The 23,658-nt window shown below is 42.4% G+C and overlaps 1 protein-coding gene across 2 annotated transcripts in view; it reads left to right on the top strand.

Moving 5' to 3' along the window:
- The window catches only part of NRXN1 (neurexin 1), a 2,509,029-nt gene that overhangs the window by 1,172,319 nt on the left and 1,313,052 nt on the right, over positions 1-23,658 (top strand). For both annotated transcript variants that reach the window (XM_029593411.1, XM_029593405.1), the window contains 2 exons: positions 17,667-17,870; positions 20,137-20,163. In XM_029593411.1, coding sequence (XP_029449271.1) covers positions 17,667-17,870; positions 20,137-20,163 — 231 coding nt within the window. The remainder of the gene's footprint in view (positions 1-17,666; positions 17,871-20,136; positions 20,164-23,658) is intronic.

Raw genomic sequence — 23,658 nt, 5'->3', positions numbered from 1 at the left:
TTAACAAATTAAAGAGTAGCAAATCACCTGGACCAGATGGTGAAAGAACTGAAAAATGTAATTTCAGTAATTGGTAAACTATCATTAAAATCAGCTATATATACATGAAGACTGGAGGATGGCTAATACAATGACAGTTATTAAATAGGGTTCCTGGGTGATCCAGGAAACAATAGACCAGTGAGTCTGAAGTCAGTGCTGGGAAAATGGTTGAAACTATTCTAAAGCACAAAATTACTGAAGATGTAGATAGACATAGTTTAATGTCAACATGGATTTAGCCAAGGGAAGTCTTACCTCACCAATTTGCTGCATTTTTTTGAAGGAATGTTTAAACATGTGGATAAAGGTGAGCCAGTTGATATAGTGTAACTAGATTTTCAGAGAGTTTCGCAAAGTACCTCATGAGAGACTCTTGAGGAAATTAAAAAGTCATGGGATAGAAGGCAATGTTCTACTGAGGCTTGACAACTGGTTAAAAGAAAACAGAGAGTAGAGCTAAATGATCAAATTTCTCAATGGAGAAAAGTGAATAGTAGAGTTCCCCAGTAATCTGTACTAGGATCATGGTTTTTAACATATTTATAAATGACCTAGAGATGGTAGCAAAATTATACAAAATTAGTCAAAGATGTTAAACCACAAGAGAATTGAGAGAAATTGCAAGAGGACCTTGCAAGACTGGGAGACTGGGCATCCAAATGGCATCCAAATGCCAACTGCAAAGTAATATATGTAGGTATCATGCTGAATGGTAGTGAGCCCTTGGACCACTGTTAAGTTAACAGGTGGCAGCTGATTCGTGGGCTAACTTGGTCTTCCACCTAACTAACCACCTCCCTCTTGGGTTGAGCCCACAGGTTCTAATGGCTAACAGGACATAGATTTAGAAAGAAGGTCAATATCAAGTCTAGGGTCGATGCAGGCTGAGAGCAAGAAGAGTTGAGATGCAATCTGAGGTCTGCAAACCAGGAGGTCAAGGCAACACAAGGCAACCATGAGGCAGGAGCAGGAGAACAGAGGGGAAGCCACAGAAAAAGAGGGAGATACTGGACACAAGACAGAAAAGTCCAGAATGCTGGAGCAGGGAAGAGGAACATGCATTACCCAATGCAGAAGACCTGCTGCAAAGGCATTGGAGGGCTGGAGCAGCAGATTTAAATGGCCCTCTGGCTACAATGTCATCATCTGGCTCTGGAGTCCATTTCTCGCCACTGCACCAAAAAGAGGAGCAAAAGGGCATGAGTACACCTAAGGAGATGTTGTAGGAGTTGTGGATGGAAGCTTCCTGCTGCAAAGGTTTGGGTAACTTTGGATGGTTGTGGGAGGACATCATGGCCAGCCTGATGGTACAGTATGGAAAAACAACCCAAATTATAGCTACACAATGTAAGGTTCCACATTGGGAGTTACCTTCCAGGAAAAGGATCTAGGTATCATTGTGGATAATATGTTGAAATCCTCTGCTCAGTGTGCAGTGGCAGCCAATAAAGCAAATAGAATACTAGGAATAATTGGGAAAGAAATGGAGAAGAAAACAGAGGTTATCACAATGACTCTGTATAAGTCCATGTGCAACCACACCTTAAGTACTGTGTGCAATTCTGATCACCACATCTTAAAAAAGATATAGCAGAATTAGAAGAGGTACAGAGAAGAGCAACCAAAATGCTAAAGAGGATGGAATGATTTCCCTATGAGGAAAGTCTAGAAAAGTTAGGACTCTTCAGTTTGGAGAAAAGACTGCTGAGAGGAGATATGATAGAGATCTAAAATAATGAGTGGAGTAGAATGGGTAAATGCCAATCAGTTGTTGCTCTTTTAAAAACTACAACGGATAGAGAACATCCATTGAAGTTACTAGGTGATTCATTTAAGACAAATAGGAGAAAATATTTTTTTACTAAGCACTTAATTAAATTCTGGAATTCATTGCCAGAAGATGTGGTGAAAGATGTTAATGTTGCTGGGTTTAAAAAAGATTTGAACAAATTCCTAGAATAATAATCCATAAATCATTATTATGGTGGACTTAGGAAAAAAACACTGCTTAAGTCTGGGATAAGCAGCATGGAATCTATTGTCCTTTTAGGATACTACCAGGTATTTGTGATCTGGAATGCGCACTGGGATGCTGGACTTGATGGACCTTTGGTTGACTTAATATGGCTAATCTTATGTTCTAACCTATATTTCCAAAAGGTTACCTTCCTAGTATTGGGATGCATGGGGTTAAGTCCTCCAAGGTGAGGAAGAATCTCTCCTGGAACATGGCCTAGGAGCAGGCTAATCTGCAGGGCCAAACTGGGCCAAGAACACACTGTCACTCTCAGCCATAAATACCAATATCCACTGCAAAGGTGTGATCCAAATGAAAAGATTATTTAGTATGAATAAACTCATCCATCAGTCCAAAATAGAGAATAGTACATCAGGAGAAAACTGAGGGATCTCAAACACTGTTCTTAGTAAATCCAAAAACAAAATCACAGTTCACTTATTAAATATACTCTTAAGCCTACACTGGTCCCAAACTCCAATCTCTTTCCACATGTTGTGAATAAGCTATTTTAGTGGACCCTTGGGCCTGCCTGCGGGAGACTGGAGAGAGATGGGCTATAGTCTCTGCTTGAGGGCAGGCCGAGAGGCAGATACCAGGCAGGCAATGGACGGTGAGCTTCACCCAGGAAGCTGGTACTCCCCCAGGAGTCCCCCAGCCGCTTGGGACTTAGGGGACTCACCCTGGAAGCCAGAGCTCCCCCGGGAGGAGCCCGTAGGAGCCCGGCCACTGGGACTTAGGAGATCACGGAAGCTGGAGCTGAAGCAGACGGGCAGGGATCCGGAATCAGGCAGGAACTGAAGTAGGATAGGTACTGGATCCAAGCTGGAACTGAAGCAGGACAGGTTACTAGAACCAAGCAGGAACTGAAGCAGGACAGGTTCTGGATCCAAGCTGGAACTGAAGCAGGACAGGTACTGGAACCAAGCAGGAACTGAAGCAGGACAGGTCCTGGAACCAAGCTGGAACTGAAGCAGGACAGGTACTGGATCCAAGCTGGAACTGAAGCAGGACAGGTTACTGGAACCAAGCAGGAACTGAAGCAGGACAGGTACTGGATTCAAGCTGGAACTGAAGCAGGACAGGTACTGGATCCAAGCTGGAACTGAAGCAGGACAGGTTACTGGAACCAAGCAGGAACTGAAGCAGGACAGGTACTGGATTCAAGCTGGAACTGAAGCAGGACAAGTTACTGGAACCAGGCAGGAGCAAAGACAGGACTTGGACACAGAAGCGTAGCAAGTCTTAGGCAGGAACGGAGCTGCTAACGTAATAGCACGCTCCGGGGCTCGGAGCAACTGGGAACCGCAATGAACCCCGTTGCAAGGCAAAGTTCTAGGCTCCGCGGCGGCCTTACATATGCCGCAGCGTCTGACGTCAGGGGTAAGGCGGAGCCTTCAGTGGCGGGAAAAGGCCTTCATAAGCGTGGCTCCTGCGTGCGCCTAAGGAGACGGCGTCCAGGAAGCGTTTCTCGGTGGCGTCCCCCCCATGGGGGGGACGCCACGAAACAGTCCGCAGGCTCTCGGAGACGGAACGGGACCAAGGAAGTGAGGGCCGGGTCGTGACCGGGACCGTAACAGTACCTCCCCTCTTACACCCCCCTCTTAGCAGGCCCGGGTTTACCTGGGTGGTCTTGATGGAATGTCTTCAACAACTCCTTATCCAGAATGTTGCGGGCAGGCTCCCATGTGTTATCTTCAGGTCCACAGCCTTCCCAGACAATTAGATACTCCCACCGGCGTTGATGGAATCTTACATCGAGGACCTCCCGAACTTGATAGGTAGTATCTCCTGGCACGGAAGGATCTGGAGAATCAGGAGTCCGGGGATGGTACCTGGAAAGAATGAGAGGCTTCAAGAGTGACACATGGAAGACGTTGTGCACATGCATCAAGGAGGGTAAGCGCAAGCAATAGGAAACAGCCCCTACACGCTCGGCAATACGGAATGGTACACAGAATTTGGGGGTGAGTCTGCGGGAGGGAATCCGAAGTTGCAGATTCTTTGTACTTAGCCAAACGCGGTCTCCAGGGAGGTAGAATGGCGCTGGCTGGTGATGGCTGTCTGCGGCTGTCTGCCCATCTTTTGGCAGACCGGGCAGCTTCTTGTATCTTCCTTTGGATGGACTTCCATAGAGCAAGTAACTGGCAGGCGGAAAGCTGCACTGCTGGAAGCGCACTAGGTTCAGGCGAAGGCAAGGGTGGCCGCAGCTGTTTCCCATAAACTGCTAGGAAGGGGGAGCTTCCTGTAGCGGAATGTGTATGATTGTTGTAAGAAAACTCCGCCCATGGGAGTAGCTTGGCCCAATCATCTTGTTTTTCATTTACAAAGGATTGTAGGAAAGTCTTTAAGGTCCGGTTTGTTCGTTCTGTCTGCCCATTGCTTTGGGGATGAAAGGCAGATGAGAGACTCAGTTGAATATTGAAGCGCTTGCATAAAGCCTTCCAATAGCAGGTAGTGAATTGTGGACATCGGTCAGATACTATGTCTTGAGGGAGACCATGGAGTCGGAATACGTGTTGAACGAACAGGGTAGCCAAATCGGGAGCTGAAGGCAATTTTGACAAAGAGACAAAATGCACCATTTTGGAGAACCGGTCCACTATTACCCAGATGACCATGTTCCCGGCGGATGCTGGGAGGTCCACCACAAAATCTGTGGAGATATGCATCCACGGCTCCACTGGGATGGGCAAGGGTTGTAGCAGTCCTCTTGGTTTCCCGACAAGCGTTTTCTGTAGTGCGCAGGTGGGGCAAGAGTCCACGAAGAGACAAACATCTTGTCTTAACATTGGCCACCAATAGTACCAGTTAAGGAGGTCTAAAGTCGCGGTGCGTCTGTTGTCAGGGGTAAGGCGGAGCCTTCAGTGGCGGGAAAAGGCCTTCATAAGCGCGGCTCCTGCAAGCGCGCCTAAGGAGACGGCATCCAGGAAGGGTTTCTCAGCGGCGTCCCCCCCGTGGGGATGCCACAAAACAGGCCGCAGGCTCTCGGAGACAGAACAGGACCAAGGAGGTGAGGGCCGGGTCACGACCGTTGCGACCGGGACCATAACACCACAGTTACTTATTGTCAGGGTAACTACTCACAACATTTATTGGATAACTTCAAGACAACTCATTCCATCTTCTGTAGATCCACTGTAATTTCCCAGCACTGCTCAGAGACTCCAAATAGACACTGGACTCATCTGGTCCTGCTGACCCCCTTCACAGTTCTTTTTAGTTTGGTAATACTTCAACTCCACATTTTAAGACTTTCTTCAATTCTAGAAGGCTTCCTGAGACACTATGGGATAACTCCTTTCTGACTCCTGCTTCTGCCACCGTGTAACCCCTGGAGAAGATATAACAGCTACAACCTCTTTGTTGGTCTGAGATGCCAGAGATGGCACAGATCTACTGTGAACCAGAGTTATATAGCCTACTGTAAACCATGCCCAAAGGGACTGTACTAGGCTGTCACTCCCATAGACACAGCCTCTGCCCCCAGAATGAATCTGTTTCATTGGAACCATCTCAAAAATCACTATGTCACAGATTAATAGACTTCCCTTGGGAAGGGAGGGGAATCACCTCTTAAATACAACACATCCTCTCCTAAACACCCTCTGTACCTTTCTGTGGCTCTCATGGGCCACATGTAAACATCAAAGTCTTCATATACAGTGGGTACATGATGTCAGAGATAGTAAGAATGTGTAGTATTCCTTGACACTCCCCAATGGAATGTGTCTTCAGAAAACTAGAGTTTTACAAAACACAAATGCTCACTTTGACTCATGGTCTTTTCTTCCATCTCCTGTCCTAAGAGAGTCTGGGACCCAAGGTGGGGCTTAAGGTACCTAGCAGAGATTTGCTTGGGCTCCAAGAAGGATCAAAAATAAGAGAGGAGGTATCTTCATACTCCTTGTCTGCTTTTAGAGATTTCCTCAGTGTTTGAAGATATAGTGAACATAAGAACATAAGATATGCCATACTGGCTCAGACAAACAGTCCTTCAAGCCCTGTTTCCAGCAGTGGTCAGTCCAAGTCATAAGTGTCTGGCTATTACCCAAACATTAGAAAGATCCCAAGCTACTAATGCTGTTAATAAGCAGTGGCTATTCATTATTGATTAATAGCAGTTTATAGACTTCTCCACCAGGAACGTATGCAAATCTTTTTTTAAACCCAACTATACTAATTGCCTTAACCACATCCTCTGGCAATGAATTCCAAAGCTTAACTGTGTATTGAGTGAAAAATAATTTTCTTTGATTTATTTTAAATGTGCTACATGCTAGCTTCATGGCGTGCCCCCTATTATTTTTTATTTTATTTATTTAACGATTCTTTTAAACCACTAAATCAGAAACAAATTTGGCCACAGTGGTGTACAAGATTCATACAATAAAACAATATGGATACTTGAAATCATACAATAAAATAACAAATCAATCATTTACAAATGAATTTTAAAAAATGATCCCCAGAAGGAACTACACATCTTCATAAGCTCATAATTAAAATAGCCAGGTTTTTATTTTCTTCCTGAAGGCTATATAATTTTTTCCAATCTTGCTTCCCGGGGGGACTGAATTCCAGAAATCTGGCCCCCGAACTAAAAACATCCTTCTCTGATGAACAATCTTATGTACCTTCTACCTAAAAGGAACCAAATTAAGGACCTCATTCTATGAGCACAAATTATGACAAGGGAAGAAATGCCTAATACCTTCCTGAAAATATTTTGTACCAAACTCATGCATTGATTTAAACATCAAGATCAAAATTTTAAACTGAGCACACTTTTTTACAGGCATCTAATATAATTGCATTAATAGAGGTACAGCACTCAATCTTCTAGGATGCTGCCATATTTTGGACCACTTGCAACCATTGAATACTCTTCTTTGGGAGCCCTACTAGTAAAGCATTGCTGTAATTAAATAAAGGAAATACCAAGGCCTGAACTATCACCTGGGAAGGGTACTGTGGTGTAATTGACACAGCCTTGAGGGCAAACCCATTAGTCTTATGCTGGTAGCTGGCAGACATGCTCTGTGACAGTTTGGAGCTTCACCTTCACCAGCCGCCTCCTCTGCAGGTTGAACCCTTGGGTTCTGGTGGTCAGCAGGACTTAGGCAGATCCCTAAGGTGATGAAGATAAATGAAGTCTAAAGGCACACCAAGATCATGATAGTCAGCAGACTAACAGAGTCAGGAACAGGCCAAGGTTGGGTCAGGCAGCAGGCAGTAGTGGTCAGGTCCAGAGAGTCAGGCCAAGGTGAATGAAGACACATGGACAACACTGGACAAGGCAGGCAGTACAGGAAAGACTGGATGAGGAAGGCAGGACAAGGAAAACAAGGCTGGATGAGGTGAGAAGACATGGCACAGGAACGCAGGAATCAGGAATGCTAGCAACATGCACTGCAAAACAGGAGACCTTGTGCTGAGGCAGAGACTGGATGGGCAAGCCATCCTTAAATATAGAAAGCTTGCAGATGTCATCACTGGGTGCCATGGGGCTTTTTCTGCCATTGGCCCTTTTAATACTGCTAAGCGGTGTGACTATGGACCTGAGAGGAGCAGGAAGGTGGCGATGTTGGAGCCGCATTGATGGCATGGTGGCATTGTTCGCTTGATGGATCACGGCTGTGTCCCCGGCCATTACCCACTGAGGTTAAGGGCAGGCAGCAAGCAGGCCACGAGGTAGTGTTGACATTGCTAGGTTGAGTGAGGTGGCTTGAAGGATGGTCCCACAAGCTGCAAATCATGATATCACTTTAAAAAATGAGAAATTGACTATATTATCTTAAAAAATGAAACAATTGATTCACATTTACCCATTCTAGTCCTCTCATGATTTTGTAGACTGCCATCATATCTCTCCTCAGCCATCTGTTCTCCAAGCTGAACAGCCCTAACCTCTTTAGCATTTCCTCATAGGGGAGCTGTTCTAGCCTTTTTATCATTTTGGTTCCCTTCTCTGTATCTTCTCAAATGCATCAGTATCTTTTTGGAGATGTGATGATCAGAATTACACACAGTACTCAAGGTGCAGTCTCACTATGGAATGATACAGAGGCATTATGACATTCTCCATTTTATTCACCATTCCCTTCCTAATAATTCCTAACATTCTGTTTGCTTCTTTGATTGACGCAGCACACCAAGTCAACGATTTCAATGAATCCTCCACTATGACACCTAGCTTTTTTTCTCCCCATATGCATCACCTTGACTTGTTCACATTAAATTTCATCTTCCATTTGGACACCCAATCTTCCAGTCTCACAAGGTCCTCCTCCAATTTATCACTATCTGCTTGCAATTTAACTACTCTGAATAATTTTGTGTCATCTGCAAATTTGATCACCTCACTCATCATATTCCTTTCCAGATCATTTATAAATAAAATATATACAATTATATATAAATATATAAAATATATTGAAAAGCACCAGTCAAGTACAGATCCCTGTGGCACTCCATTCTTTACCATTTTCCACTGATGAAACTGACCATTTAATCCGACTATCTGTTGCCTCTCTTTTAAGCAGTTTGCAATCCACAAAAGTATATCACCTCCTGTCCCTTGACTTTTTAACTTTCTTTCTGTCTGTGGTCACCCCGTGGTGCTCTGAACAGTGAAAAGTGCACAGTGCAAAGACAACATCCTCTGTCTGCAAAGCCCTGTCTCTCAGGCATCCACAGCGTTCTGGCATTTAATACTGAAACCAGCAGGAGAAGGACAAATCTTTGCCTTCTCCTGCTAGCTTAGCTGTACACTATTGAGACTGAGGAATGATTGAGGAAGTTTCAGAGTACAGGTGACATTGAGGGGGGGGGGGGGAGCCATCCATATACTGCTTCGCTGGTACCTTAACCACTTATTGGTGAGATGGGAGCTACTCAGACAGTACATTGAAGCTTATCGGGGGATCGGAAGCTAGCAGGAGGATTGGGCTGCTCATATGATAGATCGTAGTTTATTGGGGGATCAGGAGGCAGCAGGATGTATCTGGGCTATTCAGACTGTACATTAAAATGTATCAGGGGGATCAAGAGGCAGCTGAAGGGATCGGGATTGTTCGGATTATACATTAAAATTTATCAGGGGGATCAGGAGGGAGTAGGAGGACTCGAGATTGCACAGCCACTGCAAAAGCCCATTATTCAGTATGCCAGCTATAGGCTAAGTTACCCGGAATATTGTATCTGGTTAACTTTAGCCAAGTATATTCAGTGAGTGATTCATCCTGCTGAATATCTGGCTAAAGTTATTTGAGAACTTTATCTGGATAACTATGCTGCTGGCCTGCTTACTGAATATTGACCTCAGTATAAATATGTTATAAATAGAGATAATCAGAATGTAAATTAACAGCACCCAAGATTATATCATAAAAATAATATATCACTGATTATTATATCATAAGAACATAAATACATATCCATAAAAGTACAATTAAAACCCAACATGGCCACATTTCAGCTGATCTCCTGTACCAGTGGTATATTACAGTAAGAATCTTCTCGGGCACTTTGCTCCATGTGTCCTGTTATCCTATAGCGAGGCAAAAATCCCCACCCCTGTCCAGCTACTTCTTTAGAGATGCACACAAAAGTACTCGCTTAAATGGTTCTGAATATAGCCCATGCAAGCTGATTTCTGGAAACATTGCCTCCCCCGTTTTTAAGAGAGTGCTTTTATGTGTACCTCTAAAGAAGTAGCTAGACAGGAGAAGATATAAACTTGCAGCTGAGATAACTAATAACAGTTATTTGTTTCCCCATAGTGGGGTTTTTGCAATATAGGATAACAGAACACTTGGACACCTATGTTTACTGATACAGACACTGGTTCAGCTGTTCTACAGCCTTCCTTATCTTCTCTCTGTGCTTTACGTTCATGGCACCCAGTTCTTATTGTAGTATACCCTTGATGCAGGTGATTAGCCAAAATGTGGCCATATCAGGTTTTAATTGAACCTTTCCACTTTTATAGATATGTATTTATTTTCCTGTGTATTAACAGGCTGGCAGGAGCAGTAGGTGGACTAGATGGCCGCCTAGGGCACCGGAAGTGGGCAGGGCGCTGTAGTTGGACATGAGGTCAGCATTTCTTAAAGTAGCAAATGAGAGTATAGAGGCATGGAGCTGGGAAAGGTCGTGGTGTATGAACGGAGTTTTAGAGGTTTGTGGTGTGCAGTTGGTGGGGTTTGGGTTGGTGTGGGGGGGGAGAGAGAGAGGGAGAGATCACTTGATGCTCTTATGTCATTGCCGCCTAGGGCGGGCATTATTAACCAGGTAGACCAGAGAAAGCCACTGCTATTCCTGGGAGTGAGAAACTAGAAATAGATCTACTTTTTGGGATCTGCCATTGTTAAAGACAGGATACTGGACTTGATCTGACCCAGCATGACATTTATTATGTTTGCTTTATTTAATGTATTTAGCTCATGCCTTTTCATTGTACCTTAAAGTGAGTTATGTTCAGGTATTGGAGGTATTTCCCTATCCTCAGAGGACTCACAATCTAAGCTTATACCTGAGATAATAGAGGATTAAGTGACTTACCCAAGGTCAAAGGGAATGACAGTATGACTTAAAGCCTGGTTTCCTTGGTTCTCAGCCTGCTGCTCTAACCACTAGGCTATAGGGGTGTGCATTCGGTCCCTTCGTATTGGCAATCCGCAACGGATGTGGCCATATTCGTTGTATTCGTGGGGAAGCGATCCGTATTCCGGGAGCGACCTTCTGCACTCCTGCACTCTGGACCCCTGCTGGACTTTTGGAAAGTCATGTGGGGGTCAGGAGGGTCCCCCAAGACTTGCCAAAAGTCTCTGGTGGTCCAGCTGGGGTCCGGGAGTGACCTCCTGCACTCGGACCGTCGGCTGCCAGTAATCAAAATGGTGCCGATAGCCTTTGCCCATACTATGTCACAGGGGCTACCGGTGCCATTGGTCAGCCCCTGTCACATGGTAGGAGCACAAGATGGCACCAATGGCCATGTGACAGGGGCTGACCAATGGCACCGGTAGCCCCTGTGACATAGTAGGTCAAAGGCTATCGGCACCATTTTGAAACCGGCCCTGAGGGTGTGAGTGCAGGGATGGCTTCCCCCCGCTGGACCACCGCTGGACCACCAGGGAGTTTTGGCAAGTCTTGGGGGACCCTCTTGACCCCCACATGACTTTCCAAAAGTCCAGCAGGGGTCCAGAGTGCAGGGACCCCCGCTGGACCACCAGGGAGTTTTGGTAAGTCTTGGGTGGGGGGATCAGGAGGGTGGAGGGTTGTAGTTAATTTAATTTTAGCAGGGAAATGAATAGAAATCGCCGTATTACTGTATCGGGGCGCCATACAGCCGAATGCAATGTATCTGCCCCCGACAAATCCAAATCCCGAATGCAATGTATGGCGTCCCTCTGCACATCCCTACTAGGCTATTCCTCCTTATACTCCTGAGGCTAAGAAGGAGAGATCTTACTGGAGTCAAAGGGAGGCCTGCCCATACTCTAACATTGCTTGAGTTGCTATGTGAGAGAAGTCTGCAGGAGCTCATCCTGATTCTTGCACTACAGGAGTCTGCAAGCAGGTAGTTCTAGAAGAGGGCCCTAGTGGATCCAGCCTGTGCAGGAATCTAGAGGATAGGATCCCAGGGACAGAAAATTTCAGTGGTTTAACAGTGACTGAATCTGTGAGTGTGTTTTGATTTCTGAGCTTCATTTTCTGTATGGATGTTAACAGATCCAAGTGCATTCACTGCATGATATTGCCTGAACCAGTAAAGGTTGTTTTTTTTTTTTAACACCACCAGACTGTTTGCAGTTTGTTTTTTTTTTTACTGAAGGTGTCAGAAAATCGTCTAACAGCCTGAGGGCCTTAAAAGACTTTACCTTTCCCCCTTGTCAAGAAAAGAGTTCTGTAGCCTCGATCAAAGTGTGGCCCAGCACTCAAAGTGTGCCCCTAAGCTCTAGTAGCTGGTGTAACAGGGGTTATAGATGGAAAAATTATAGCTATATAATAAGATTCACCACTTAGGAAAAGGTTCTAGGTGTCATCGTGGATAATACATTGAAATCCTCTGCTCAGTGTGCAGCGGCAGCCAAGAAAGCAAATTGAATTCTAGGAATTATTAGGAAAGGAATGGAGAATAAAACAGAGAATATCATATTGCCTCTTTATCATTCCATGGCGCTGGAATGATTCCTCTATGAGGGAAATCTAAAGAGGTTAGGGCTGTTCTGCTGGAGAAGAGACGGCTGAGGGGAGATATAATAGAGGTCTATAAAATAACGAGCAAATAGAAAAGATAACACAAATTAGTTGTTTACTTTTTCAAAAAGTATAAAGACTAGGGGACATGCATTGAAGTTACTAAGTAGTACATTTAAAACAAATAGGAGAAAATGTTTTTTCACTGAACGTATAACTAAGCTCTGGAATTAGTTGCCAGAGGACGTGGTGAAAGCTGTTAGTGTAGCTGGATTTAAAAAAGTTTTGGACAAAGTCCTAAAGGAAAAGTCCATAAACCATTATTAAGGTGGACTTGGGGGAAATCCACTGCTTATCCCTGGGATAAGCAGCATGGAATCTATTTACATTTTGGGATCTTGCCAAATACTTGTGTCCTGGATTGGCCACTGCTGGAAACAAGATACTGGGCTTGACAGACCTTTAATGTGAACCAATATGGCAAATCTTATGTTCTTATATATGGTCTTATGTTAAACAAAAATGCATACATTTTAGCAGTTATTTGATTACATTTGGATATATGCTGGCATTGAATTCCAGTTGTTCTTCATGCAAAGCAGCTTGCTATGACATTGGTGGGGTTATTTTTCTGACTGTAATAAGCAGCTTTATATATATATATATATATATATATATATATATATATATATATATATATAAATTTTTTTAGGCAAAGTCTTTTGCAGGTATACAGTATATGTTTGACTAGGCTAAAATGAATTTACAAGAGCTCATTTGTACTCTGTGCAGACATATAGAGATAACAGGATCAAGACTGTGCATCAGAATAGCTAATAGAGAGTCATATACTATGATCAACAGCTTTGGACATTGATATCGGCGTGGATATCTACGATTTTGAAGGGCAGCATACAACTTACACCAGCACAAGCGCTACTGAATGATGAACTCCAAGACAGATCAAAATTTCATAACTATTTTATTAAATATGTGGTCACCGCGACCAGATGTGCTATAGCGCGGTGTTGGAAGGATTCCAGCGTGCCCACGTTAACTACAGTTCAAGCATTGGTTCTTCACACGCACACTCTGGGGAAGGTTACAGCATTTCGCAATAAATCGACTCAGAACTTTCATAAGATCTGGGGCCGCTATGAACACTGGCTCCGAATGTCTACTGCTCAGTAGTGAACTATAATGGACGATTACAAGCCTGGTGCGGCCTAGTGATTCTGTTACCGCCCCGGGAGGGCGGAATCCAATGGGACTTCCTATCACTGCAGGGCTATTGTTCTGCCACAGAGTTTTTTCATTTATCAAGCTTATGTGTTCTTTGATGTCTGATAGCAGGTGTATTGCTTACCATATATTCATGTGGTCTATGCTAGCTTACTCTAGGGGTGGGGGGGGGGGGGGGGGGGTGGGGATATCAAGGGGATGGGTTCGCGTAAAATGGCTCTCAGCTATACAGCACAATAGCATTGACTGTTCAATTCTGGTTGTATTGCATTTAGTATATGGTGCACAGTTGTTTTATTTCATGCCAATAAAAGCTATAAATCAAAAAAAAAAAAAAAAAAAAATTGACTAACCAAAATGCAAGGAAAAGTGAACATTTTGTAATAGCACAACATGCTGCACTCTGACAATCCAGAAGAAAAAACAGCACATACCATATGATTAGGCTCATTTTCTTATTTCAATAACAAATCTCCATTTCATGCATTAAGTCACTTTGATACAGCAGCTATATGTAGCAAAGATGTGGCCTTTGTTCTCAGATCTCAGAATCTGTCAGTCAACAGCAGTGCATATACATGTGAGATATCCCTTACTTTCACCTCTCAGATAATTATGTTCCTATATTAGCCCAGTGTATCTCACATTCAATAATATCACCCTTTTCATTCTCTCTTTTATTTACTGGCCATTATGCATATATATATATATATATATATATATATATATATATATATATATATCTACAGCTGTCAATCTACAGTATATATTTATTCCATCAGGGATTTGCATAATGCCTTTCTAGATGAAATAAAGTGTATGTTGTTTATATGTTCATGTATACTTTCCAAAATTAGTAAACGCCATCCAAAGAATTTCTTTTTGTAGCAGGTGGTTTAATTTTCCTGCTTTAGCAATTGTCATTACATCATCATGTCTCCAACAGGGTCGAGGAGCAGGGTGTTAACCGCTTAATATTCAACAGTTTTGAATCTCAGCCAAAAGATTAAGAAGGACCGTCCTCAGCCTGAAGCTCAGGACCCCGTGTTGATTCTACCCATGATTTTAGCCAAGAAGCAGATTGTTTTTGATGTGGCTTTTGTTAAGCCTTCCATCTTATCCATGCACTTTTACATCATGGATTAGGATAAGATCTAGAATGGCAATTTGAACAATAAGAAAAGCCGGTTTCCCCTCCACCCCTCCTCAAGCGGAGTCTGACTGGGGAGCTGTTACAACTCCTCTCAGGCAGCAATCCCTTTGGAGGGGCTGTGGAGGAAAGTCAGATTGTCTTTCCAGTCCTCACCACGATAGAAAAGTGCATTGACAGCAGGCTTTTACCTTTGAGTGTCACAGACAGAAATAGGTCTGTCCCATTTTTAAATTGATCCTACATGGGATTTCCATCGATTGGGATTACTTTGATTCTCGGTCCATATTAGATGTAGTGAATTCAGTTCAGTTGTTATTCTTTTGATGCTTGACTCTCATTCTCCTCCCTCCCCCCATGAAGCCCTGTCAGGCTTCTCTTTTTTCCCTCACCATTTGCAACCCTCTCTACTCCCTTCCCTCTCCCACCCCCTGCAGAGCTTACTCTCCCTCTCCCCCTTCAACCCACTTATTCTTTCTTATCCTCCTGTCCCATCATCCCATCCCCCACAATCCTCTTCTCCTCTCTCCTCCTTACAGCCCTCTTACTCTCTCACCCTCTGCAGCCTTCTCTCCTTCCTCCATCTACCCTTAGAGCCCTCTTACTATGCCTTCCCAGCCCATGCAGCTCTCTCACTCCTTTTCTTCTCCCACCCTACTGCAACCCTTTTACTCTCTTGCCACCCACCCAATAACATCGCCTCCTTTCCCCTTCCTTTCCTTTGCAGCTCTCTTACTCTTGTCCCTTTCCATTTGAGGCTTGGAAGAGGAGAAGCAGTGTCTTTGACCCTGTTTGGTCTTGAGAGATAGAGGCAGATTCTTCAGTACAGATCAGACCATGGGAGGACAGCCATGGGGGTGAAATAGAAGAAAGAGTAAGGGTGATGGAAAAAAAAAAGAGATTGATAGGCAGGGTGAAGGGAAAAGAGGAGATAGAGAAGACTATATGATAGTAGGGTGGGATGGTTATAATGCTGTAGTTACTAAAATTACAACTCAGTTGAAGAACAGTTACTTATGATAGTCTATACTTTGAGAGAGCTCACTGATCCTGATTATTTGTATATAAATTATATAGACGTTTCTGAGAGGCGCCATTACCTAATATCTCTTGATATTTGATATGTAGCATACTGCAAAAAAATTTCAGGATGACCAGGGAACAATTATCCCAATAGTAGATCACTAAAAATAAATTCAATGTTTTCTTTCAATAGAGTATTGGTTTGGCATACCAGTAATTGCTATGCATCTTTATCTGATTTGCAAGCATCATCTACTCTCATTGAAGAGAATTACCCATGCACTGCTAGTGGATGGTGCTGATGAAAAGAAAGGCTCCACTAGGGGTGTGCATTCGTTTTCGACGTATTGGCAATCCGCAACATATATGTCCCTATTCGTTGTATTCGTGGAGTCCCAAAATGTATGGTGAACCCCATTGAATACAACTTATCTAATGAATAAACCCCCCACCCTCCTGACCCCCCCAAGACTTACCAAAAGTCCCTGGTGGTCCAGCAGGGGTCCTGGAGCGATCTCCTGCACTCGGGCTGTCGGCTGCCGGTATTCAAAATGGTGCCGATAGCCTTTGCCCTCACTATGTCACGGGGCTACCGGTGCCATTGGTCAGCCCCTGTCACATGGTAGGAGCAATGGACATCCAGCACCATCTTGTACTCCTTCCATGTGACAGGAACTGACCAATGGCACCGGTAGCCCCTGTGACATAGTAAGGGCAAAGGCTATTGGCGCCATTTTGAATACTGGCAGCCAACGGCCCGAGTGCAAGAGATCACTCCAGGACCCCCGCTGGACCACCAGGGACTTTTGTTAAGTCTTGGGGGGGGGGGGGGTCAGGAGGGTGGTGGGTTGTAGTTAATTAAATTTAAAGGGTTGGGATGGGGATTTTTTTGGGAAACAAATACATATGTAACTAAAGAACGGATCAGGGTCCCCCGAGAACGTATGCAACGGATTTGGCTCCCCACGAATACGAATACTGAATGGGAAGAATCCGACCCTGCTGCACATCCCTAGGCTCCACTTCACCTTCAGCTGAATCATAGAAAAGCAATCGAGCAGGCAGTAGATATTGCTCAGCTTGGGGTGAGTGGACAGATATTGCTCAGGTGGTGCAATGGGCATCGCACATGGGGGAAGTAAGAAACTTTATTGCTCAGATAAAAAGAGAAAGAGAGAAAGTTTTTGGGGAGGGGGAGAGCGAGAAAGAGGATAAGGGTGCAAATGGAAGAAAAAGAGAACAGATATGGATGGGCTAGGGCAGGACTTTTTGTCAGGGAGTACTTGCCAGTATTGTACTGGCACTTTCTCCACTTACTTGATTTGCCCCAATGCCTTTCAAAAAGAAAAAAAAAAAACAAAAACATGCATCATGCATGTGAATACTGGCACCTTTTTTTTTCCCCCAGAAACAAAGCACCCAGCTAAGGAAAGAAAAACAAGAAAGCAGTGAGACAGTACTTGAGTGAGATAATAGGAAAGAACAAATAAATAAATTAAGATAGAAGTTTTAAGAACAAAAAAAAAATGGACTTTTAGACAAAGGGAGAGAAAATGCAGAACTTGAAAGGAAAAAACATAAGCCTCAGACAGGAGCTCCTGGAAGAAAATAAAAGATGTGCATGTAGTTGGAAAAACAGGCATCTGTGAGCAGATATGTGGGAGAAATGGAGGGCATCAAACTTTGCTCCCCCATCTATGCACCTTGAATTTCAGGCTGCAACAAAACATATTCCCTAAATACATTGCGATCATCTGCTTTTACAATTTATGCTATTTGCTGGCAAAACCCCACACGTCTCCCACCATTTGCCCCCCAGAGATCAGAACATATTTCGGTGAAGCAAGCCCTAGGTAAATTCCTTTTGTGCAAGGAATTACTGTTGTAACAAATAAGAGTTCACCATACAAGGATTTCAGCTGACTTAATGACATCCACCATACTTCCAATCTGATGCTAATGATTTCCCGCCTTGCATTCCATTTTCAGAGGCAACGGTTTTGAGCTACGATGGCAGCATGTTCATGAAAATTCAGCTCCCTGTCGTAATGCACACAGAAGCGGAGGACGTGTCGTTACGATTCAGGTCTCAGCGGGCCTACGGCATTCTAATGGCCACTACTTCCAGGGATTCTGCAGACACTCTTCGCTTGGAACTTGATGCTGGACGAGTGAAATTAACTGTCAACCTAGGTAACACCCTCCCGTCTTGTCTGCCAATTCATCTTGCAGCATTTTATTTTTGCTTGCAAACATTAAATTAAATGCTTGATAGTTAAACTAAACCATTCATTGGAAAAAAAAATCCATTGTTTGAAGGTTTTGTGTTTTACCTTTTCTGTTCTTTGTTCTCCTCGCATAATGAAGCACAGTCTGCTATGATCTGTATTCCTATCACAGAATCATTTAAAAAGAGAAGCCCAGTTCTTCAGCCTCTTTATTCAACTGCACATTTTCTTTTAGTAGTCTTTGTTTTAAAAACATGAGCACTGAATAGCCATGTATTTTATCATGTAACAGGAGGGTGAGCATTAAGCAGGTAAATACTCGGTCTAATTCTTAAATATAGGTCAGTGCAATTTTAGCATCCCTGGATGGCATACTGTACCTCCAGCCACCTGTGATCAAAGACCATTTTCAATGGGGGTATCAGGTCATGCCGGTTATTGGCCTCCATTGTACTTCTCTTTTTAACTGTTCTGTATGTACAGTAAAATCCACCCTCTCTGTTTTGATCGATCGTGATGGCAGCTTTATGTGTCAAGAGATAGCACAGGACCCTTCAATGCCCAAAGTCTGCGGCCATGAGCAAACAGCCAAGGGAACACAATCAGCACACACGCTCTCTTACAGAAGAAATGTTTTTGTGTGTTTTAGACAACATTCAAAATTTTAGAACATCAGGTTATATATTCTTAAGCAGCTCTGCAATCCAAACTAGTCCTTTTTTTTTTTTTTTTTTTTTAGATGATAGGGGTGAATAACTTATTATCCAATCTGCAAAATAGTAAAAGATAACATTGGGAATTAAAAGTAAATCGAATTACAATCTGAATTGTCTTGCTAATTTAATCCACTTAGCACCACCAGTTCACTGATTGTAATGAAGAATAGTTTTTATGCTATACAATACAATACATTATAAATATACAGTAAGAGGAAAGCATACAGGGAATGTGTGGAAATCATATGCACATATACAGGCCTGATTCACTAGGCTTTTATTTCCCATAGACACAGAAGGGGAGAAAAGCCTTAGTAAATCAGGCTCATAATTTTGCAGGCAGGTAGGTTACTGCACCATTCTAGTGATAACCAGACAGAATTCAAATCAGAAGGGAGCCCTGCACACTCTCTTCCTTTGACTGCTCTCTTATAGCTCTATCTAGTGGCAATCTAAGCTCACTACACAGTTACAGAAATAAGGCACATTTATTTAGTGTGCTAATAAAAACCATTGAGAAAGCATGAGCTGAGAATATGAAGCAAAGTATTCTGTTAAAAGAGGTGTATAAGTGTTGGTCCTTGGCTGTTTGCAACCACTTTTCTGATGCGGTTGACGACACATGACAAACTCAACTACATGGAAACACAATCTAGGTTTTAATTAGATTATGCTCCTCAAAGGCACTGAAGAAAGGCCATGTACAAAAAAGTCCTATGTGTAATTTTAATGTGATAATACTATTCATAGTTATCAGAATTTATGCTAAAAAATATTTTTAAATGAAGAAAAGTACTATAGATTTCAACAGCTGTATTTATTACAGTTTCAGAGGATAATATTAATTCTTGCTCAAAAGGCGGGCAAGATGCCCTAAAAGGGAAGTGAGCATTTCCAACAAATGGAGCACATTGATAAAGTTCCTTTCAGCAAAAATATTAGTAATTAACTTATTCAGAATGAATAAAATACAGTATATATATATCTATATATCTGTAACATAATATTTTAATGTAAAGTTTTTGAGAAGTCTTAATATTTTATTTTCAGTTTTTCAGTTTTGCTCTGCCATCTTTCAATAAATTCAACCTTTGAGGTAGATGATTGAATTCCAAGATGTCCGATGCTAGCATGGCATGCTCTAGACCCCATTGTGATGGAGCACTTTATAATTGCATTTCAAAAAAAAAATCTGTTCTTTCACAGATGGGGAGAAAGTTGCAGCCTGCCTAGATCCTGCATCTTTGGCAGATGCTGATTATTTTTCACTTAGATTTGTCACCATGTAGCTTTGTTTGAAAGTGGCCAACTTTTAAATCTATATTGTCATATCGTTCATAGTTTTCTTAAACATTATCTCTGAGTTATAGTAATATATACATAATTAGAAGTTAATAAATTGGCCATATTTTCATGTGTCTGTCCCCGGAAGGGTGGACTGTAAATTTTTTGGATGTCTGCAGCTGTTACCTTGAAGGATAAATTTTCATTTTTCATCTATTCTTCCCCATCTAGACTGTATCAGGATTAACTGTAATTCCAGTAAGTGCCTATTAAAACTTTTTAAAATGTTATTCCTATGTTGTAAAATGATGTAAGATAGATAAAATAACTGAGCTTACACTTCCTAACATTATTAAATCAGTATTGAACTATGATGGTTTGGTGGGCAGGATGTAATAAGTCATTATGCATCTTTCAAGTTGAAAATCTGTAACTGCCAAATAACTTTCTAAGGATTTCATAAAAGATTTTTAAAAAATCTAAATATGTCACATTTTGTAGATTTCAAAGAAACAATTATTTGTGGATTTCCATTACAGTAACTTACTTACATACTGAAAGCCAGGGGGCTCCAGTATGTAGAGGGAGTCTGTATATATCATTTGCATGATGAATTTTTACATCCTAACAATCTGTATAGCTAAGGATATTTAAATTTGAACCGTGTAGCCTTTACAATGCATGTTTCAATATAGCAGAACATACAGCACACATATACAAGCACACAAATGAATGGTTTACAGTGAAGTCATTCTGTTATTATATAAAGGGCCAATACTTAGAAAGGGAATAAGGACTGTGATTTTATTTTTTCTCTGTAGAGTTCCAGAGTAAAGAAACCTCAGAGCTTTTTTAATATTTTTTAGCATGTTTTCTTGATTAAATAATTTGACCTGCACAAAGCTGAAATGCAAAACATTTAATTATTCTGCTTTTGAGCTCCCTCCTCAATCAGTGACTTTTTTCATTGCTGCTGTGATGTTTTTTATATGGTGATGGCATGTGATTGTACTGAGACCCAGCCCACTTGATCACAAACAATATGATGAAAAAAGGAGCCAAGTTCTAATATAAACTCTAACATTAATAACTAATAAAATTGCTTGTCAAGGGTTTAGTGTTAACTTATCTATTTAGTGCTAATGTATGTAGCACAAGTAGGAAAGTAATGCATACTTTGTATCAAGGATGTCAAAACTGCAGTCCTCGAGGGCCACAGGTCAAGCTAGATTTCAGGATATCCCTACTGAATATGCATGAGACATATTTGTGTGCACTCTCTCAGTTGTATGCAGATATTTTGCATGCATATTCAGTAGGGATATCCTGATAACTATACTGATTTCTGGCCCTTGAGGATTGCAGTTTGACACCCCTGCTTAAAAACAGGAGTGTAATATTATAGAATTCTGTAAGGGCCTGATTCAGTAAGGCGTTTTGTGAAAATATTAGTTTCAAACTATTTAAATGCATTTTAGAATGCGGATCGAGGCCTGATTTACTAAGGCTTTTCTCTCATTCTGTGGCTATGCGGGAAAAAGCTTGGTAAACCTGGCACAGAGTTATACAATGGTGGTGCCTTCTTAAATCATAAAATTCAGATTACTAAAGTATTAATTGACAGTATAAAAGTTTGATAATTGTGACTGCTTTGAATACAAACAACTAATGGATAATATTCTGTGAGACGTTCAGCATGTCCGCAGAGCTGCCTCAGCAGCACCTAAAGACGGTCATAAATACTGTTCCTATGTCATCTTTAGTCCTAGGAATGAAGCAAATGTCTGAAGAGGATGGTCAGGAAAACATTTTGTCAGGGCAAAATGTTTATCTAATATGAAACTAATTATTCTTTGATCCTTGAATAGCTCTAATGAGTTGCCATCAACAGCCAGTGTTGTCTTCACCAACTTTAGTACTTGCAACTCATATTGTAATCTTCTTTCTTTGTAGTTACTTGCAAGCAGAGGCTTTTTATGTCCTAAGGTCTTTCTTTTCTTAAAGCAGTACCTTAAGTTTTTTAGAGAAATGTATTATGTATTAAAAGGACTAACATGGGCTACAAGTGCATGTCCTAGGTAACTATTACAAAGAGGATGGAAAGCCTTAGAGTTCCTTAGTTCAGCAGTCCCTGGAAAGAATGTTTCAATGACCAGGTAATATCATGCTCTCATTTCCTTTTCGTTGCAGGAAAGATTCTGGAGAGTCACCTCTTGATTGTGTCTCAATAATCATAGTAATTAATATACTGCATGCTTATAACATGTCCCTAAGAGGGAAAGAGCATTGTAATGTGAATGCAAAGTATTCCAGGTAACAAAGTGGACTTAATCGCAAGGAGTCCAAAGTTTAATTTACTTGCTGCAATTTGGTCATGTTCATTTTGATCATGTTTTGTTTTGAATGTAAACAAAGCTTAATGGATGGTGGAGGAGTGGGCAGGTGCTGATAATGGGGTGCCAGGAACCTCTCTGCTGCAGCAGAAGTAAGTATGGCTTTTCATGCCCCCCCCCCCCTCCGGCTTCCACGTGGCCTGATAGGAGGAGGAGATCAGTGGCTGGCCTACTTACCGGCAGATTGCAGGGTCATGGTCGTGCGTGCGGCAGTGGAGAGAGTCCTAGGATGGGAGCTAATTGGTGGTTCCAATGGGAGTGGGAAACATCAAGCATGCAGGTTTCTCCCCCTCTCCCCCCCCCCCCCCAATGTAGGCCCTCCAAGGGTGGTGGCTGCCATATGTGTTGCACTAAGGGATACCGGGATCAACCAGTGCCAGCCAGGGAACTTGGGACCGGGCGACGGCCTACATCAGAGGGGGGGGGGGGGGGGGGTAGCCCAGGTTTTTAAATGCTGGCAGATTTGGCGACCCTTCTCTTGGATTTCCCATACCAGCCAGCTGTGCGTGTAAATTAGAGGGGAGGGCTGGGTCAGCTGCAGTGGAGGCAACACTAGCCCAAGGTCCCCTGAATATTCTGTTTGCATTCAGAAATTAGGAGCCATAAGCTTTCACCTTATTCAAAGATTAAAAATTAAGTGTGTGCATGTGGATACAGATAGTCTCCTTCATTTTATTGTTATGTTAGAAATGGCTTTTGTATGCGCCATACTAATTGTAACATCTCTATACACATACTAAAAGTCCAATCAACATTCCATTTTAAAGTTATTAGAAGGTTATCCAATTATACTAAAAGCTTTTAAATATAATTATTATCACATTCAACATATCCATTATAGTTCATTCTGCAGCCCTGTCTGCTGTTCTAAATCAAACTGTCTAGCAATGAAGCAGAAATTATCTGTGGTTTTCCAGAGTTTGGTGCCTACAGATTGGTGTCGAGGGCACTAGAAGGGGTAATGTGGGAAGAATGTGTAAAAGCAGAGTTCCCTTCGACCAATTCTGTGTCCTTAATTCTCATTTGCACAATGACTAACCTAAAACTGGTAGGAAAAAGTTGTTTTAACAAAACTTTAAAAAACTGTAGTGCCAAAAAATTATTTTTGTTAAGTTTGCAAAAAACGTTTGAGTTTCTGTGATTTCACAATCCATAAAAATGTGATGACACACTGGAAAGGTTAAAGGGAAGCTTCATTTGCCTTTCAAAATGCAGTAGGCATGCTGCCTCTGGGAGACAGGGGTAGTATGTCATGCAGGTGGAGTGGGGTTTGAGCATGGGCCTTTGCTCAGCAGTGGCACCTACTGGCCTGATTCAGGATGTGTATGCTCCAGGTTCTGGAAGGCGTTACATCTGTGCC

Source organism: Rhinatrema bivittatum, chromosome 3, assembly GCF_901001135.1.
Source record: "Rhinatrema bivittatum chromosome 3, aRhiBiv1.1, whole genome shotgun sequence".
In the NCBI taxonomy this organism is placed as follows: domain Eukaryota; kingdom Metazoa; phylum Chordata; class Amphibia; order Gymnophiona; family Rhinatrematidae; genus Rhinatrema; species Rhinatrema bivittatum.
The sequence above is the reverse complement of the archived record's forward strand: the minus strand, read 5'-3'. Positions and strand labels throughout refer to the sequence as shown.